Source organism: Stegostoma tigrinum, chromosome 4 (genome assembly GCF_030684315.1).
Source record: "Stegostoma tigrinum isolate sSteTig4 chromosome 4, sSteTig4.hap1, whole genome shotgun sequence".
NCBI lineage: Eukaryota > Metazoa > Chordata > Chondrichthyes > Orectolobiformes > Stegostomatidae > Stegostoma > Stegostoma tigrinum.
Window position 1 is genome coordinate 28,933,651 of NC_081357.1, and position 20,721 is coordinate 28,954,371.

Sequence of the window (20,721 nt, forward strand, 5' to 3'; positions counted from 1 at the left end):
GGATCGAGAGCCTTATCAGCCAACATCTAAAGGTGGAGCAGACTCGATTGGCTGAGTGGCCTAATTCTGCTCTTGCATCTTATGGTCTAAACAGCTTGTTTTTGGATGATACAGAAGTTCCACCTTTACCAAGTCTCAAATGAATTAATTTCAGGGTCAAATGCATTGCAAGCCAAACTCCTCTGTATCACAATTTAATGTTTGTTCACCCTTAGACCTTCTGTTCCTGCTTTGTTTGAACATTTAAAAAAACTCTGCATGTAACATCGTACTGACCTGGTGTGCAAAATGCTTTACATTTTGGATACTAATTTACTCACACCAAACTCAAGCAGCATTCTGATAATGGCCAGATGTCCTGTTTTTACTGTGTTGATCCTCGAATAAATAAAGGCCAACACATTGGGGATAACTGCTGTGCGGTTGTTCTAAATAGTGCCATGGGATATTTTAAATCCACTTGACAAGGCAGACAGTGCTTTGGATTAATTTTTCATCTGAAAGGTGGCACCTCCAACCTTGCAGGTTCCTCAGTACTGCACTAGAATGTTGACTCATTTTTGTGCTCCGGCATGGGAGCGAGACTTCAATACACAACCTTTTGACTCCAAAGAATGTGTGCTCCTAACTGAGCCTTAGTTGTCATATACATAAACAAATTCTAACCAGAACACTTAAGTGAAAACTTGGAAATTATTGTTGATCTGCGCTAATCTGTTGTGTTGCCCTGCTTGTAATACTCATTATAGTTGCACAAGGGGAGAGTTGGAAAGTTGAAGAGAAAGGAGTAGGCACTTGTGCAGGCTGATGATTGATAGTGAAGAGCATCCAAACATAAGGATACACCAGCAAATTTACCAGAGTTCTTTGAGGGTCAATAAAGAGATGCCAGCAGTTGTATTTGAATTTCCAAAAGGACATTTGATAATGTAGCACATAATGTTATACAAAATCAGAGCTCATGGGATAGAGTGTGATATGGTTGCAAGGATAGAAGATTGGCTAAATAAGGAGAAATGGAGAATCAGGAAAATATTCCATTTAACATACTGGTGTAATGGGCTTTCCCATGTTCTCTTTCTTAAAATTAACAATGCTGTCTAAATGAATCCTTCTAGCAGAGAAACGTCTGAAGAGAGTTTCTAAAAAGCTGCTTCTCTGCATATGTAATCACAGTACATTCTGAAATAAATTTAAGAATGTAATAATGTTGAGTCAAATGCCAGGCCTGTCCAAAAGGAGTGGAAGAAAAGTGAACTGTGAGCTTTTATCAAACTGTACTGTTATACACCCTCGCTGTGTCGAAGACCGACACCAAGCATAGAGGATGTGGGAAAGATCAGCTTCGTGACTGGGGGAGCAGGTACACATGGTTGTAACTTCCATTTTAAAAAAATACACAATTTAGAAAAAGTAGTGATTTTTAAAAATGATATTAGTGACAGTATGTCAGGTAAGGGTAAAATTGAATTTTCAATTAAACCTTGTTTAGAAATATTTGACTTGAGCTTCTAAGTTAAAAAATAGATGTCAACACCACTTTTTGGGTACAAGTTGGAGATTTTGGTGACTGTGTTTATTTCCACAGAATTCGCTCCCAACACTTCCCACAATCCTGTCATGATAAAAAACCTATCTGACTTTGGCATGTTTACAAAGATTATAAATGTGCTAATTTGCTGAATTTCTTTTCAGCTGCTGTTGCCAAGAGTGAGTTATTTGATGCTGGTAACTGACAAAGCTAAAAAGCACTTCCAGAAAGTAATGAGACAAGAGGATATTGGAGAAATATGGTTTGAATACGAAGGAGTACCTTTGAAGTGGTGAGCTTCTGTTTGATATCCTGTATAATTTATGTTTTGTAAATTTTACAATGCTGGTTGGTTGTCTACTTTCTGTGATTGAAACAAGTTTTTCCATGTCGAAGTTTTACACCCCACTAAAATACGCGTCAAAACTCCCTAGCAAAAATGCTCAAATCTAACTTTCAAAAGAAATCAACTAACTTGAACTTGGATTAAGCACGGAGAACATGAAAGAAGCTTGGGTCTGGCAGCATCTGTGGAGAGAGAAACAGTTAACCTTTTGAATTTGGTATGATTCTTCAGAACAACGGGCATACGTGATTTGAGACAAATCAGATTAGTGATCGGGGACAGATGCAAATATTGGATGTTTAATTAAGTCAGCAATATGGGCCTACCAAAACTCGAAGAAATACAACAATTCAAGAAAACATCTCATAATCATCCTCTCAAAGCATCTAGGGATGAACAAAGAGGTAATGTCTGTCTACTTACCATGTACTTCTGCTCCAATTGTTCCAGATTCAGTCATACATATAAAGGGTGCAGTATTTTCTGTGAGCAGGTCTGGCAGCATCTCTGAACAGAAAGCAGAATTGATGTTTTGGGTCTGTTGACCCTTCTTCAAAACTGATTGTAGCTGGAAAAGCTTGGTTTGTTTGCTAAAAAAGGGGTAGGGAAGGGGAAGGAGTAAATGACAGGAGGAGATGGAGCCAAGAAACAGAAAAGAACCGAAAAAGCCCAATCTGTGCTTTCTTTCTCCACTGTAGAGGAGAGCTCGTTGTGAACAGTGAACACAGTTGACTGAATTGAGTAAAGTGCGTGTAAGTTGCTGCATCACCTGAAATATGTGTTTGATGTGATGGATGGTGAGGAGAAAGGAAGTCAGTAGATAAGTGTTAGACTTTCTGCGATTGCATGGGAAGGTACTGTGGGGTTCTAGAGCGATGTTGGAAGTGGGCAAAAGTGTCTGGAGGGAACGGTCCCTGTAGAATACTGACAAGGGAAGGGAGGGGAATATGTCTAGTGGTGGCATCCTGCTGGAGGTGATGGAAATGGTCGGATGGTAGACGGGTACACTGATAGAAGATGAAAACGGTGAGGTAGTAGTGGGAAACTCCAAAATGGTAGAGGCAGTAACCGATATTTTGTGTGTTTTCACAGTGAAATCATTTCTTCCAGAAAAGCTGCAGGTAGTACAGTGGAACTTGGTGAAATTACCAGGGAGAAGGTGTTAAGTGAAGTGATGGAATTAAAGGCAGATAAGCCTGAGTCCTGATGGCTTGCACTTTAGAATATAAAATGAGATGGCAGCAGAAATAGTGGATGCATTATTTACAATATTGCAAAATTCTCTGGAATTTGGAAGGGTATCAGTGGATTGGAAACATGCTAATGTGACACCCTGATTCAAGAATGGGGATAGACGAAAAATGAGAAACTACAGATCAGTTCATTTGACTTCTGTAGTGGGGAAGTTGCTGGAGGCAATCATAAAGGAGGCGATAACAGAACTCTTGGCAAAACAAAGCTGAATTCACTAGTGTCAGCACAGTTTCATGAAGGGCAAACCGAATGAACGGCAGATGCTGTAAATCAGGAACAAAAACAAAAGTTTCGGGTCTGGCTCTGAGGAAGGATCACCGGACCCAAGGCATTAACACTGTTTTTTCCTTCACAGATGCTACCAGACCTGCTGAGTTTTTCCAGCAACTTTGTTTTTGTTCATGAAGGGCAAGATGTACTTTACTAACTCTTGAGTTGTTTGAGGATGTGACCAGCATGGTGGATAATGGGGATTCAGTAGATGTGGTGTATTTCCAGAAGGCACGTGACAAGGTGCCCAATAAAAGACTGATCCAAAAGTTTAGGTCCCAGGGTTAAGGGTAGAGTCTTGACTTGTGTAGAGGATTGGCTAACTGACAGAAAGAAGAGACTTGGGATGAATGGGTCTTTCTCTGGATGAAAAACTATAAGTAGTGGGGTGTCGCAGGGTTCAGTTGTCACACCTCAACTATTTACAATCAATATAAATGATTTGCAAGAAGGGACAGAATGTAACATAGCAAAATTTGCAGATGATAGGTGGGGAAGCAGGCTGTGATGAGAGTTTATAGGTGGATATTGATAGGCTAGGAGAATGGGCCAGAATCTAGCAGATGGAGTTTAATGTAGCTAAGTGTGAGGTTGTCCGTTTTGGCAGGAAAAATAAACAGGCAAATTATTATTTAAATGGGAAGCAGATTCAAAATGCATCAGCAGGAGGGAACTGGGCATCTTTGTGCATGAATTGCAGAAAGTGGGTAAGCAAATGCAGCATATAAAAAGAAAGGCTACCCTGGCAGTCAAGGACTGAATTAGAAAAGTACAGAAGTGTTGTTACAATTATATGAAGCATTAACGAGATCAAAAAGCTTAGGTCCCAGGGGTTAAGGGTAGAGTGGAAGGGTCACTGGACCCGAAACGTTAACTCTGTTTTCTCCTGCACACATGCTGCCAGACCTGCTGAGCTTTTCCAGCAACTTTGTTTTTGTTCCTGATTTACAGCATCTGCAGTTCTTTTGGTTTTTTTTTAATGAGATCACACCTGGAATATTGTGTTCTGTTTTGGTCTCGCTTACTTGAAGATGAATTTGGTGGCCCTGGAAGCAGTTCATTGGAGGTCCAACATGTTGATTCCAGGGATGAAAGGGCTCTTGTATGACGAGCAGTTGAATAGTTTGGGCTTGGGCTTGTACTCGTTGCGGTTTAGAAGAATGAGGGAGATCTCATTCAGGTATATAAAATGCTAAAAGGGATTGATAAGGTGGATGTTGATCAAATGTTCCCTCTCTGGGACCGTTCAAAGAAGAGGTTGTAGATTTGAGCGAGAGGAGGTAGTTTAAAACTGAAATGCAGAGAAACCATTTCTCTGAGTTGTGAAACTGTGGAACTCGCTGCCCCAGAGTGCAGTGGAGGCAGAGTTAATCAAGAGATTCAAGAAAAAAAAGGTATGTTCTGATTAAAAAGTGGGATAAAGGACTTGAGAAGCAGGCTGACAAGTGGAGTTGAGACAAGGATAAAATCAGCCATAATTATGTTTAATCGAGGAGCAGGTTCAAAGGGCTGAATTGACTCTTAATTCCAATGTTCCTATGTCCGTTGTGGGAGGAAAGAGAAGGAGCAAAGGCCGTAGTGCAGGAGATAGCTTGGATGCAGCTGAGGGCCCTGCCAGCCACAACTGGGGGATTCCTACTTGAGAAGAAGGTGAACATTTTCAGAGGCCTCCTTGTCGAAGTTGGTATCATTGGAAAAGATGAGATGAAGGAGCTGGGAGAATGGAATAGAATATTTACAGGAAGGAGGCTGTGAGGATGTATAGTCAAGGTAACTGTGGGAATCGATGAGTTTTTGTTGAATATTGGTGGCCAGGTCGTCCCCAAAATTGAATCAAACTCGTTGAAGGGAATGGGAAATTCAGGGATGGATTAAATGATGGTGTGTGGAAATTGGAAGCTAAATTGATAAAACTTTCTCAATTCCGGATGAGAAAGGGAAGCAGCACTGATGATATCATCAATGTACAAGAGAAAGAGTGGTGGGTGGGGGCTGAGTAGGACTGGAACAAGGATTGTTCCATATACCCCACACAGGCAGGAATATCTGAGACTTGTGGTTATCCTTGGTGCTCTCTTACCTGAAGAAAGTGGGAGGAGTTATTGGAGAAGTTGTTCAAAGTAAAGACCGGCTCGACCAGGTAGAGGAGAGTGGGTATGGTTCAGGCCTTATGAAATGAAAAAATCAGTTTAGTCTCATCATTGTCGATCTTACTTGTGTGAAGATTGTCTTATGTAGTGTTGAAATTTGAAGTCTGCTTCAGCCGCCGTGATGGCTTCTATGGTCAAACTGTTGTGGGTTGTTTCCCACAGGTAGATTCAGCTCTTGGGAGAGAGAGTATTGTCCTTTGTTTTACTTTTATGGCTCTGAGAGCTGTGACTGTTGGAAACCTGGTTCAAAATAGCAGACCTTTAGCTAATTTTCTGTCAATGCTTTACTCAGTCTCCCTGTTGAGAGCATTTGTTTCAACGTGTCTCTTGGTGTTCAGATAGTTTTCCTTTGCATGGCTTTACAACATCTTGTTAATCACAATCAAACATAATGGCTGCACATGTCATGTTCGACATAGCAAAGTCAGCTATGTGGAAATTCATGTGCAGGATCTCCTGACTCTCAACATGACTGAAGCTTTGAGTCTTCATACCTTTTAATTATTTAATAACTGTGATTGCAATCAATCTGTTTTGGCTATAGGTGAACCCAGGAGAAGCTATATGGTTCTGAAAGCCTTTTAGGAAAATTATTTGTGACCATTTTAAAGATAGATTAACTTTCTTTACAAAACATATAAGGTTTGTAACAGATGAATGTAATGTGTTTGATATTTATTGCTGTATTTTTAAGGGTTTATGCACTTTAAGTTGCAGCTTTATATCCTCTTTTCGGAGAAAAAGGCATGTGGACACAGCTTATGGGACTCTCATTTCTTGCGCATCCTTAATTGCCTTAAGGTGATGATGAGCTAGAATTGCTTCTGCCTGTGTGGTGTGGGTACAACAACAATGCTGTTTGCGGGAGGTTGTTCCAGAATTTTTACCAAGTAACACTGAAGGAAAGTTGATTAAGTTCCAAATTATGAGGGTGTGTCGTTTGGAGGGGATGTTGCAGGTGGTGGTTTCCATGGACCAGCAACCCTTCTAAGTGGTACAGGTCACAAGTTTGGAAGGTGATGTCAAAAGAAGCTTGATGAGTATCTTGTAGATGTCACCCACTGTTACCACAAAATGTCCGTGGTAGAGGGTTAAATATTGGTAATGATGGATGGCGTACCACTCATTGGTCTGCTTTCGCCTTGTTGCCAATTTGAGTATTGTTGGAGCAGCACTCATCCAGCCAAGGCACTTGAACGTCACCGTCTATGTTGTCTCTGAGTATGACGACAAAATGTGTTTCTCGTGAAGCAGGAGATCACATAGGTTTGAGGAAGTATCTAACTGAGGCGTATAATATTAGCTAAGTGAACATGTATTTATGAATTAACTCATCTTGAAAGGTCGTTGTTTTTAATAAGTTATCAACAAAAGCTACATAATGGGATGAAATTCACTGATAATTTTTTCTACTTAATAAAAGAGATATCTTACATGATGTCATTGACAACAAGCATTATATTAGCTGGGGTACCACTGAGCTGAATGAAGTTTGCTAAGAAAAATGGAGTTGTGATTATTTGAAGAGGATTTTCATATTTGGGAGGCACAATCAGGAAAATTAAAGATGAAACCTGTACTTGACAGACATTGATTGGTCTAGTACTTGCTGATTGTTTTGGACAGTCTTTCCCACTCTCTCATCTGTCATGTATGACACTCAGAGCTGTATGAAATTGATGCTCATCTGATTGATTCGATTCAGGTCTGTAAACTCAGAAAATGCTTCTCGTCCATTATTTTCTTTAAATCTTTGTATAATGGTACATCCGAAAAGATCGGAAAGTTATTTGCCTGGTACTCAAGGTGAAATTAGATTTTCTTTCTAATGCACTGACTCAAAGGGAGCATCTTTGGTCACTTGGGAATTTGTGGTCTTGAATGGGGCTGTTGGAAAGGGGTTCTGTGTCCATACAAAGTGAGGTAGTTTTTCGGGCCTACCTGTCGCTTGGACACATGGTAATAACATGGCTTGGAGTTGTTTGAGCTGTAATTAGCTTGGATAATGAGGATGTTACCTGAAGAAAGAGACTGATTAAAAAGGTAACATCAGTGGCTTAGATTACCCACTCCTCCCCCCAAAAAAGAGAATTTGATATATATTTGAAAGGAAAAAATTTGGAGAGCAATGGGAAATGGGCAGAGGAATGAAACTTTTTGGACAACTCAGCAGGAGTGTGGGCAGAATGGTTCCTTTCTATGCAGCAAGATTCAGTAGTTGCTGTTTACTGTTTTAAAATAACCTAAAGAATGAATGACTGACCTTTTTTAGAAATAAGTTGTATTGTACAGCTAAGATCAAACTGAGCTTTGTTTTAGAAATAATATGTAGAAAGAACCGTGTCGGTATATGATGAGAGTAAAGTCTGACCGTATTGGAAAGCCACATTTATTAAAGTAAATGTAAGGATAGTAAAATAAAAACAGTAGAAGAAATGCATGTGATATTTGTGTGATTTCTCCAAGTAAGTTTATCTGATATCATGTAATATCATGATACCCAGTAAAATATTCTAATCGCACAGTTGGCAAGAAATAAATTTTCAAGGATTCTTTGAAACCTGAGCAGACCGTAAATGCATACATAGTTTTCAAGTGTAGCTAACTTAATCTCCTTTCATAATTTATATTATTAAATTATTATGGTTTCATTAATTGTAATTGAAGTGTAATAGGTAAGGCAGATGAACGTAGTGCTTGGAACTATAATGTTGTTGCTATTACAGAGACTTAGTTAAGGGAGGGACAGGAGAGGCAGCTTAATGTTCCAGGATACAGATATTTCAGACAGGATAGAGAGGCATATAAAAGGGATGGGGGAGTTGCACTACATATCAGGGAGAATATCACAGCTGTACTGTGGGAGGATATGTCGGATGGCTCTCACAGTGAAGCAATATGGGTAGGGCTCAGGAACAGGAGGGGTGCAATCACAATGTTTAGGGTTTACCATAGGTCTCCCAGCAGCCAGCATGAGATAGAAGAACAGAAATGCAGGCAGATTTTGGCAAGATGTAAAAGTAACAGGGTTGTTGTCGTGGGTGATTTTTAACTTCCCATATATTGACTGGGACTCACTTAGTGCTTGGGGTTTGGATGGGGTAGAGTTCGGAAGGAGCATCCAGGAGGGCGTCTTCACCCAGTATGTAGACAGTCCAACTCGGAAAGGGGCCTCACTGGACCTAGTATTGGGGAATGAGCCTGGCCAGGTGGTCAACATCTCAGTAGGTCAGCAGCTCGGGAACAGTGATCACAATTTGGTAAGCTTTAAGGTACTAATGGATAAAGATAGGTGTAGTTGTCAAGTGAAGATGCTGAATTTGGGGGAAGTCTGATTACAACAATGTTAGGCAGGAACTGAAGAATGTAGATTGGAGGCAGATGTTTGAGGGCTAATGAACATATGGTTTGTGGGAGGCTTTCAAGTGTAAGTTTCTGGGAACTCGGGACCGGCACGTTCCTTTTAAGTATGGCAAGTTTAGGGAACCTTGGATAATGAGAAATATTGTTAGCCTAATCTAAAAGAAAAAGCTTCAAGGCTAGGAGGCTGGGAACACAAAGCAAGGGTGGATTACAAGGAAAGTCGAAAGAAACTTGAGCAAGGAGTCAGGAGGGCTAAAAGGAGTCATGAAAAGTCATTGGCCAACAGAATAAAGGAAAATCCCAAAGCTCTTTATACGTATGTAAAGAGCAAGAGGGTAGCCATTGCAGAGGGTTGGCCCACTCAAGGACAGGGAAGGGAATTTGTTTGGAGCTAGAGAAAATGGGCGAGGTATTAAGTGAGTACTTCGCGTAAGTATTCACCGTAGAAAAGGACTTGGTGGATGATGTGTCTGGGGAGGGGTGTGCAGATATTTTGGATCATGTTGAGATCAAAAGAGAGGTGGTATTGGGGGGGTCTTAGAAAAATATTAAGGAAGACATATCCCCAGGGCCTGATGGGATATAGCCCAGAATACTGAGAGTCAGAGGTGAGCTTGCAAGATGAATTTTAAAAAAACTGGCTCGGTCATGGAAGACAGGTTAGCAGTGGAAGGGTGCATTTCTGAATGGAGGGCTGAGATTCGTGGTGTTTCTCAGGGATCAGTTTTAGAACCTTTGCTGTTTGTAATATATATGAATTTTCTTTATACTTTTATTCATTCACGGGAATGAGGGCATTGCTGGCTAGGCAGCATTTATTGCCCATCCCTAATTACCCAGAGGGTTAAGAGTTGACCACATTGCTGTGGGACTGGAGGCACATGTAGGCCAAACTAGGTAAGGATGGCAGTTTCCTTCCCTACAGGACATTCGTAAACAGGGTGGGTTTTCCCATCAATTGACAATGGATTTACAGTCATCATTAGACCATTAATTCTAGATATTTATTGAATTCAAATTCTACCGTCTGCCATAGCGGGATTTTAACCTGGGTCCCCAGAATGTTATCTGGGTCTCTGGATTAACAGTCTGCCATTGCCTCCCCTGATTTGGAAGAGAACGTAACTGGTCTGATTAGTAAGTTTGACACAAAGGTTGGTAGAATTGCGGATAGCGATGGGGACCGTCAAAGAATACAGCTGCATATAGATCGCTTGGTGATTTGGGCATAGAGATGGCCGATGGAGTTTAATCTGGAAAATGTGAGGTATTGCAGTTTGCAAGCTGTAATCCACATGCAAAATATACAGTAAATGGCAGAACCCTTAAAGGTACTGATAGGCAAAGGGCTCTGGGTGTACAGGGACACAGGTCACTGAAAGAGGCAACACAGGTGGAAAACATAGTCAACAAGGCATATGGCATGCTTGCATTCATTGGCTGGGTCATTGAGTTTAAAACTTGGCAGGTATTGTTGCAGATTTATAGAACCTTAGGTCATATTTGGAATATTGTGTTCAATTCTGATCGCCACACTACCGAAAGGATGTGGTGGTTTTGGAAAGGGTACAGAAAAGACTTAACAGCATGTTGCCTAGCGTGGTGGGCATTAGCTATGAGGAGAGGTTTGAGAAACTTGGTTTGTTTTGACTGGAACAACGGAGGTTGAGGGGTGACCTGATAGAGATCTGCAAGATTATGAAAGGTATGGACAGTCAAAAGCTTTTTCCCAGGGTGGAAGAGTCAGTTACCAGGGGCTGTGGGTTTAAGGTGCGAGGGCCAAGATTTAAGTGATGCATGAGGCAAACTTTTTAAACAGAGCGTGGTGCTTGCCTGGAGCTCACTGACAGGGGAGATGGTGGAAGCAGATACGATAGTGACTTTTAAAGGGCATCTTGACAAATACATGAACAGGATGAGAATAGAGGGATATGGTCCCCGGAAGGGTAGAGGGTTTTAGTTGTGACGGGCAGCGTATCGGTGGAGGGCCAAAGGGCCTGTTGCTGAACTGTAATTTTCTTTGTTTTTTGTTCTAACATTTTGTTTATAAGAGGACTTAAAATCTAAGTTTTGCCCAATGGCACTGTATACAGATGGGACATTTGAGCAGGTCCTCCTGATATCTGCCAAATTTTGCTGAGGTTCCTTCACTGAGTTTTGAGCAATATGGTTTGAAATTCTTGATTGGAGTTCAAACAGATATTTAGTGCTTTCATCGGGATATCCCTTTCCCACATGTCACTTGATATACAACGTGAAGATTGAAACATGATTATAGATGATGCAGAGCCATGATTATAAAATTCATCAAGATTAGTTGAACCAAGTTTAGCAACAAATTCACAGGTGATGGGGCTGTACAGCAAAATCCTGTTGTATCAGTTCAAATATTGATAATGCTGGCTGTGGAGGGTGAAGAAATTGCTTCCAGTTTCTACTTTTTGCAAAACATTTGGCTTACTTCGAAGTGTCTGGCTATGGCAACATAGTCTAGGCAAATGCACTGCTAAGCTTAAACAACCTCCTGAGTGTGTGAGCATTTGAACACAATATATCAATCAACCTTTCCCATTGGTGAGTTCTAGCTCCTTGTATATGTATATTTGCCACTAGATGGTGCTAGTGTCAAGTACAAAGAAATCGCTCCATGTACAACGCAAGCATGGCCAATGTAAAATGCAAAATTCTATCGATACTCAACAGGTCAAACAGCACCTTTGGAAAGTGATACCCAAAATGGACACCTTGGTTGATAACATTTCATCAGCATTATTTGTTTCTAGTTTTTCAGTGCCAAATGTACCAGAGACTCCAAAAGTTATGCCAATAGTACTAAAATCACTGTTGCTCCAGAATGAACATTAAGTTAGGTAACCTGGCCCAGTATAATTAAAATACTGGCATGGGCACAAAGATTTGGAAAATGCCCAAGTCTGTCCTGCACACACACAGCAGGACCAGTACAATCCAACGACTGCTTTTGACCATTAGTAAAGAAATGAAAAGGATCATTGACAGTGCTGTTAAATGGCTCATGCTTAACAATAACCTCCTTGCTCGCTGATCAGTTTGGATTCTGCCAGGGCCACTCATTTCCAGATCTCCTTGCATCCTTCACCCAAATGAGGACAAAAATACAATGAACCACAGATCTGAGATGAACATGCCTGCACTTGACGTAAAGACCACATTCAGTTGAATCCCAATTGCACCAAGGAGCCTGAGCAAAACTGGAGTCAATAAGAATGGGGGTGGGAAGCTCTGCTAGTTGGAATTATACCAGATTATAATGGAAAGTTGTTGTGGATTTTGGAGGTAAATCCATTTTTGTCCTAAGACCTCACTAGGACAGAGCCTACTTGAATGGTATCCCATCCACTGTCTTCACCATTTATTTCCTCTACCTCAGAAGCCATCAATGAGATCCACTGCAGCAACTCAGCAAAGCTACTTTGATAATTGCTTTCAGATCCCCAACCAGGAAATCGGGGCAACAGATGCATAGAAACATAAGGCGTCGCCCCCCCACCCCCCAAAAGATATCTTAATATCACATTATCTATCGCTTCAAACTAACTTACCTTTCTGTACTTGTGGGATTGAAATCTTGGAACTCCCTCCCTCCCTAACGGCATTGTGGATGTACCTTTATCACATGCGTTAGGAGTGTTTCAAGAAGGCTGCGCGTCACCACTTTCTACAGAGAAGTTTGGATTGGTAGTGACTGCGCAATGATGCTCACATCCTGTGAATAAATTTTAAAAATGGTTTTTGGATTATGCGTGCTCTGAAGCAGTACATCTCCATCCCCCCTTAGGGCAGTACAAATGATGAGCAAAGATGACCTTTTGTTAGGGTTTATTTTTGCGGATTATTGTGCAGTTTACTCCACGTTCACAACCATTAGTCCAATACTTGTTCTATAACCAGTTAATCAAATTTGGTTAAATCTCTCAAAGATGATTTTTGTTTGTGAATACAATTTACCGCATGATCTGAGAGTCTGCGTCATACAGCATGGAAACCTATCTTTTAGCCCAACTTGTCCATGCTGATCGTGTTCCCAAACTAAAGTAGTCCTACCCTCCTGCCATTGGCCCATATCTATGAAAATCTTTCCTATTCATGTACTTATCCAAATATCTTTTAAATGTTGTAACATTACCTGCATTAGCCATTTCCTCTGGCAGCTCATTCCATGCATAAGTTACCATCCATGTATTTAAAAAAAAAATTGTTGCTCATGTCCTTTTTTAAAAATCTTTGTCTTCCCACTTCAAAAATACACTTAGGTTTGAACTCCCCCACCTTAGGGAAAAGATCCTTGCTGTTTAGCTTACCTGTGCTCCTCATGATTTTATAAACCGCCATGAGGTCACCCCTCAACCTCTGCTCCAGTGAAAAAATTCCCAGCCTATTTTTATAACTCAAACCCCTCTATTCCTAGCATCAACCTGGTAAAAACAGAAAGAACTGCGGATGCTATAAATCAGGACCAAAAACAGAAGTTGCTGGAAAAGATGCTGGCAGCATCTGTGAAGATTAAATCAAGAGTTAACGGTTTAAGTCCGATGACCCTTCCTCACCCTGGTAAATTTTTTTTGCACCCTCTCCAATTTAATAATTTGCTTCCAATAGCAGGGTGACCAGAGCTGCACATTATACTCCAGAAGATGCTTTACCAACATCCTGTACAACCTCGACATGACATCCTTACTCCTGTATTCAAACGTCTGAGCAATGAAGACAAGTGTACTAAACGCCTTCTTAACTATCCTGTCTATCTATGATGCAAATTTCAAGAATTGTGTGCCTGAATTCCTAGGTCTGTCTGTTCTACAACACTACCCCGGGCCCTACCATTAATTGTACAAGGCCTGTCTTTGTTTGTTTTACCAAAATTCAATACCTCACACTTATCCAAATTAAACTCCGTCTACCGCTCCTCAGCCTATTGACCCAGTTGATTACGTAATTGGAAAGGAGGCCAAATATTACATTTTCAGATTCTAACATTGAAAAAAAAGCAGACTAACCACTGCATATATTTAAAACAAGCTATATTGAATCATTAATGTAACTAGTGTGTTCACCGCATGGTAGGCTGTGACCTGAATGATAGCTGAAGTGTGGCATGTTGCCAACTGGTATTTGATGAGAAAAATAAAGCTGCGTAGATTATTTCATAATGTTTTGGGATGGAGGGCTTGGGAACTGGTGAGCAAGTTGGAAGTGAAAGTGCTTTTGCAGCTATAGATACAATACAACATTCTGATGCATGTTCTGCAGATAATTTACTTCATTCAGTTGGGGAGGCTGGTTGACCTACTTTACTAGTGTTCACTATTATTTAGCTCTAAACATGAAGTGCAGATTTGTACTTGGTGGATACTTGCTTGCTGGACAGAGGGTATGGTACATGAGAGAAGCTTGTGAAATCGGTGATACCTGACAAGATTTCATTGACCTTTGCAGTTGGAATTAGGACTCGGATATGAGAGTTATTTTGACAGTTTGCTTGCAGCTTTTCACTACAACGACTGGTTGTAATTCAAGTGGTTGTAATGGATGAATTCTATTTAGGGAATGATTCCTGAACGGGGCTTTTTATTTTTCACAGATGAATGACTCTGCTTGACTTCCAGTCAGCAGAAATTGGGACCTTCAGGTAGGAAATATAGCAGGGTGAGGGCAAAATTGTGACAATGTTACAGTGCAGAAGAAGGTCATTCAGCCCATTATGTCTACACCATATTTCTGAAAGAGCACTCCGAGTTAGTACAAATCTCCTGTTCTTTTTTCTCCATAATCATGCATATTGGCTCTCTTTAAGTAAGTGTCCAATATTCTCTTGAATGCCTTGAGTAAATATTCATCCACCATGTTTCCAGGCATTACATTCCAGACCCTAACTTAAGGATATGGTGCCATAGTCTGACCAGACATTCGGGCTGTTCTGTCATTAGTGAGAAATGACTGGTAGTGGCTTAAACCTGAGAATCACCATGCCTGAGGCAAGTGAGGGGCGGGGCGGGGCGGGGGGGGGGAGCGGTGTGGGGGTGTGTGGGGGCTGGTGAGGAGGAGAGCCATACTTGGCAACCTCAGCAACTGCGGGAAATGAATGTCGGCATCACTTTGTGTTGTAAAACAGCGATCCAACAGACTGACCTTACCAACCTCAAACCTCAACTACTTGCTGTGTGAAAAGGCTCCCCCCCCCCCCCCCCCCCCCCCCCCCCCCCCCCAGCCGCCGCCAGCCCAAATTTATTTGCTTCTGTGGCAGGTTACTTTAAATCTGTCCTCTGTCAATTCTTTTGTGGGTGGGGACAGTTTCTCCTTGCCTACTCTGTTTGGATCCTCAGACATGTGGTTCCTGAATTTATGATCAAGACATAATAGTGTAATTTGTGATGTTGCCAAAGAATTTCAGTAGAAGTTAGGGTGGAGGGTGGTCATGCTGTGCTTGGAAAGCCATCATGTATGTTTTGCACTTATACCTGAAATAGTAACCTATATTCTTTTCAGTATGAGAAACAGCTGCCTGGTGATAAACTGAAGTTTTCTGTAATAAGAAACAAAAAGAAATGACTTTATTTTCTCCCAGCAACTCCCCTCTCTGTCCCAGACGATAAAATCCTAGCTTCCATTCCAGACTTCCTTCATTGTCACTTGCTCCACACCCAAGCATGTTTGGGATCCAACAGATTTTCTCTGGTTTCTCTAATTGGTAGGAAAATACTTAACATAATAATCCATTTAACATTTGAGACTGTGTATAGCAGAATTGAGAGCCTGACTAATCGATGACTGACTCCATACATGGAGTCAATGTCACATATTAAAGTCTAACAGAATCACTACCCTCTGAGAGAAGGTGGTCTCCCTTGTCTTAAATGTGCAACCTCTTTATTCTGGGATTATGCCTTCCACTCCTAAGCCCTCCCACAGGGAGAAAGAACATTTCTGCATCTGTCAGGTCCCTAAAGAATCTTGTATGCTTCAATAAGGTCATCTCTCGTCCTTCTAAATTCCAGTGAGTACAAGCCAGAACTGCTCAATCTCTTCTCGTAAAATGGTCCGTCCATTACTGTTATCAGCATAATGAACTTCCTCTGGACTGCGTCCAAGGTCAGTATATCGTTCCTTGGATAAGGGCCCCAAAATTGTTTACAGTATTCGAGCTATAGTCTGACTAGTGCCTTGAATAGCTTTAGCAAAATCGCCTCACTTTTATACTCCATTCCTTTGAAATAGATGATTCCATTTGCCTTTCCTATCACCTAGTGATCTTGGATGCAGGCTTTTTGTTTTCCATGGATGAGGATACCCACATCCCTCTGGTCTATAGCTTTCTGCAGACTTTCTCCATTTAAATAATATTCAGTTCCAATATCTTCTGCCAGGGTACATGGTTTCACATTTTTTCACATTACATTCCATCTGCAAGGTTTTTGCAATGTTGCTTAACCTGTCGGTATTCCTGTCCAAACTCTGTTATCTTAACATCCTGACTTACCTTCCTAACAATTTGTGACATCTGCAAACTTAGCTTCAGTGCATTCTTTTTCCTCATCCGATTGTTAATATAGAAATTAATTGTGGCCCAGCACTGTTTCTGTGCACTCCACCTAGTTACAGGTTGCCATCCTGAATGCCTATCCCTGTTTTAAAATTAACAATTAATTCAGCATCAGAGACTGTGTTTGCAGAAGAAAATTCCAGACCTTCCACTGCCTTTTCAACTCAGATTGGGCTGCTTCTTCATCATTAAAATAAAAACAATATTTCAGACAAAAGTTATGTACTGTACCAGACTTTGCTTCCGAAGTACTCACGTGCAATGAATTTATATATTGTTACATTGTAACTGAGAAGTTGACCCATTTTTGGTATTAAAGGTTGGTGAAACGCCCTCTAGTGGTGCAGTGGTAATGTCCTTACCCCTGAACTGAGAGACGTGGGGTCACATCCCACCTGCTCCAGAGGCATGTAATAACATTTCCGAACAGATTGACGAGAAAAATAGGGGTGACAGTCGGTGATTAATGATTTTTTTAAAAAATCTGGTTGCATTAATGAACCACCAGATGTAAACAGTTAATTTGTCCTCTTACTCAAATGTGGTCACAAATATTCGGTAAACAGCTTTTAATTTTCAGGGCATGAAATTACTGAGTATTTTTCTTCATATTTCAAAGACCAATCTGATTTCTTTTTTTTAGGCATTATCCAATTGGGTTACTTTTTGACCTTCATGCATCGAACACTGCACTACCGTGGAACATTATAGTACATTTCAAGGTAATTTTGCTACCTACCTAGCATGTGTTAAAACTGTGATATTGCAAGCAAAGAGCCTTCTAAAGGCAGGTCAGCTTGAAGCTTCATAGTACAAACTGCCTTTTAATCTTTTTCACCCAAACTAATGTTTATTACAGCAATTCATTTCAATTTGATAGATATCAATGATCAGCAATATAGTGAAATCTTTGCAAGTAACATTTTACTTGTTATAATAGTTTGGGTCATAATGCTTTGATTGTTGATTTAAAGCCAAACTGTGACAAATTTCAGATGTTATAGCAATGTGAAACAGAGTGGCTGAAAAGTTGCTTGCTAGGATTTGTGAAAACCATTCTAGAGTCATTAGCTAATATTCTGTCTGCAAACCTATGTTCATCCATATCTCTGCCTTTGTCCTAATATACACTAGGTCCTATTCACCCATTGTGTTCACTTACCATATTGACATTCAATTCATCAAAATCTTCATTTTGAAATGCTTATTCCTCTGTTAAAATCTAATCCCTGATCTCAGGAATTTTCAGTCCAAACTATTCTTCCTCTTTAGCTTTCCATTAAGACACTGCTTAAAACTTACTAATTTTACCAAGTTTTTCATTGGGAGTTGGTGGCGCAGTGGTTTTATTACTGGATTAGTAGTCTAGAGTCACAAGCCAGGCATTCAGGACAGAGGGTCATATCTTACCATGACAGATATAACTTTAAAACCTGGTCTAATGGTGACCATGGAGCCACTGCTAATTGCCATAAAAACAATCTCCCTTTAGGGAAGGAAAATATGCTGTCCTCAGTTGATCTAGCCTACATGTGACTTCAGATGTACATCAATGTGGTTGACTCTTAACTGCCTTTTGAAATAACCCTAACAAGCCAGTCAGTTCAAGTGGCAACTATGAATGGACAATAACTCTGGCTGCCAATGATGTCCACATCCCATGAATGAATTTTTTTAAAAAACGCGTAAATGAACCAAGTTGTGAGCTCAGCTGATCATCTCAAATTAGTTGCTAATGTACCTATGAGAACATTCACAATTGTTTAGCAAGTGCTGTTCAGATATGGAATCACATTTAACAATACACGTTTTTTGGGTTTGCAAGTACACCTGATTCAGCACAGTTGCCTTTGTTTATTATGAGCAAACAAGTTACCATTTGAAGTTCCTATAAGCATGTTTCATTCAATCAGCCAACAGTTGGGAGCTACAGTTTATATACCTAACTGATGTGTGGTAATTGCTACATCACCAATCAGTTTAAATGAATCAGCCTGTGTGTAACTGTAGGTTTGCTAAAAGTGACATACGTTGATTTGCAGGGACCTGTTCTCTGCAAACATATGGGATAAATTTCCAAGCCTTGGGCCTTTTGAATTACCTAGAAACTTGGTGAGTCTAACATTCTTGTTTTTTTTGGCCGACGCATTGCCACAGAAAAGCAGAGTCAACTTGCCAACCAGTCAGCATCTTTTACCTTTATAGTATAAACTGTTGTGATAGGGATATTCTTATGGTTGTCCTGATGAGTGCAAGTAAGAATGTTTTTACGACATGGTTAGGAGCACATGAACATGAGTAGATGCTTGAGCCGGTTCCAGCATTCAGTAAGCTAATGGCTGACTTGTAGCTTAATCTATATACTTGCCTTTGGTCCATATCCCTTAACAAAAAAAAACTCTTAGATTTGAAATTAACAAGTAATCTGGCAGCACTTGCTGTGGAAGAGCATTCCAAACCTCTACCAACCTTTGTGTACAAGTGCTTCCTAACACCTCTCCTGAATGGTCTCACCCCAATTCTCAGACTATGCCCCAGTCCAAGAATCCCCAACCAGTAGAATTGTTTATCTTTCTCTACCCTGCCTTTTCCTAATGTATTGAAGACTTGATAAGATCATCCCTGATCCTTTTGTATTCTAAAGAAAGCAGGCTAATTTGCATAATCTCTCCTTTCACACAACCCCTGAAGTCCAGGTACCATTTGTTGGAATCCCTTCAAGGCCAGTAGGCCAGTATAGCCTTCCTAAGGTGTGATGCCCGGATCTGCTCATGTAGTCCAAGTGGTGTCTAACCAAGGTTTTGTATGGCTGCTGCGTAACCTCTGTGAGCTTATACTCCAGTCCTCTACATATGAAGACTAGCATTGCATTAGCCTTCTTGATCTAACTTCAGTATTCAGATTTGCTACAATCGAGCAATTCTTTCCAAGATTTCTGGAAGACGCTGTTAACGGTTGCCCTTTGCTGGGATCACTGTACTAGAATCACTGTACTGAGGGCAAAGAAGTAGCCATATCTCCACTGCAGTGGAAACTCGGGCCAGCAACATAGTTAATGAAATCATTCCATTTTGGTGACAATCTTTGCAGGCACATGAATTATAATAGTTGTTGCAGTCTTCAGCATGTTGAAATATGTTGAATAATTGCTTAAAAAGGGGCATTTCAAAATTCTTTGTGCTTCGTAAGTATTTGCTGCTTGAAATTGGTTACTGTTACAATGTCACAATGTGGCAAAGCGGCTTGTGAGGGCCTTTCATCAACATCATTTATTTTTAGTTCCGAGTGCTGTGGCTATCTCTGGCATTTGTTGCCCATTTCTGGTTATTGCAGAGGATGGTTAAGAGTCAACCACATTGCCCTGGGACTGAGATCGTTGTAGGCCAGACCAGGAAAGCGTAGCAGAGTTCCTTGCTTAAAGGATGTTAGTTACCAGATGGGTTTTTGCGATAATAAACAACGGTTCCTCAGTTGCTGTGTAAATTTGATTAAATTTGAGGAGTAGATAGATCGATGTTTATTTTTTTGAATTAGTAATGAGTAAATGTGTTAAGGAGACCTGGCAGGAAAGGGCAGTTGATGCCAGAGTGAGGTCAGCCATGATCAAATGACCGAGCAAGCTTGAGGGGCTGAACTGCCTAACTCTGCTCCAGATTTGTACGCTCTTGCAGTTTTTAATTGCAGATTTTATTGAATTCAAATTTTACCATTTGAACCATGTCCCCAGAATATTTCAATCTGGTTTGCTGTATTACTAGACCAGAGGCATCACTACACCACCACCTCTTTGTAAATACTGTATCCATGTTTTTGATAGATACTGTAACTCTTATGCCTTTCAATTTATGTTGGTTGGAGGAATAGGGCAAGATAATATTGATTTCATGACTATCCATAATGTTCTGTATGACTGAGTTCCCTGTACCTGTTAGCCTTTTGATATTGAGCTAATAAGTGAAGAATTGCTAGGATCTAGCTACACCTGTTTTCATCGAGACATACAGCATGGAAACGGTCCCTTCGGTCCATACAGTCCGTGCCGAACGTAATCCCAAACTAAACAAGTCCCACCTGCCCCCTCCTGGCCAATATCCCTCAAGACATTTCCTATTTATATACCTATCCAAATGTCTTTTAAAGTTTTCTGATTCCTTGAAAAGGCCATTATGTGATGAATAACATGACTGCTAATTCTTCAGTATGTTGGACTAATTGTGTTGAAGGAACT

The 20,721-nt window shown here is 40.6% G+C and overlaps 1 protein-coding gene across 6 annotated transcripts in view; it reads left to right on the plus strand.

Moving 5' to 3' along the window:
• Positions 1-20,721, plus strand: part of atg5 (ATG5 autophagy related 5 homolog (S. cerevisiae)) — a 250,982-nt gene that overhangs the window by 6,117 nt on the left and 224,144 nt on the right. For all 6 annotated transcript variants that reach the window (XM_048530924.2, XM_048530920.2, XM_048530925.2 and 3 more), the window contains exons 3-4: positions 1,696-1,823; positions 17,137-17,215. In XM_048530924.2, coding sequence (XP_048386881.1) covers positions 1,696-1,823; positions 17,137-17,215 — 207 coding nt within the window. The remainder of the gene's footprint in view (positions 1-1,695; positions 1,824-17,136; positions 17,216-20,721) is intronic.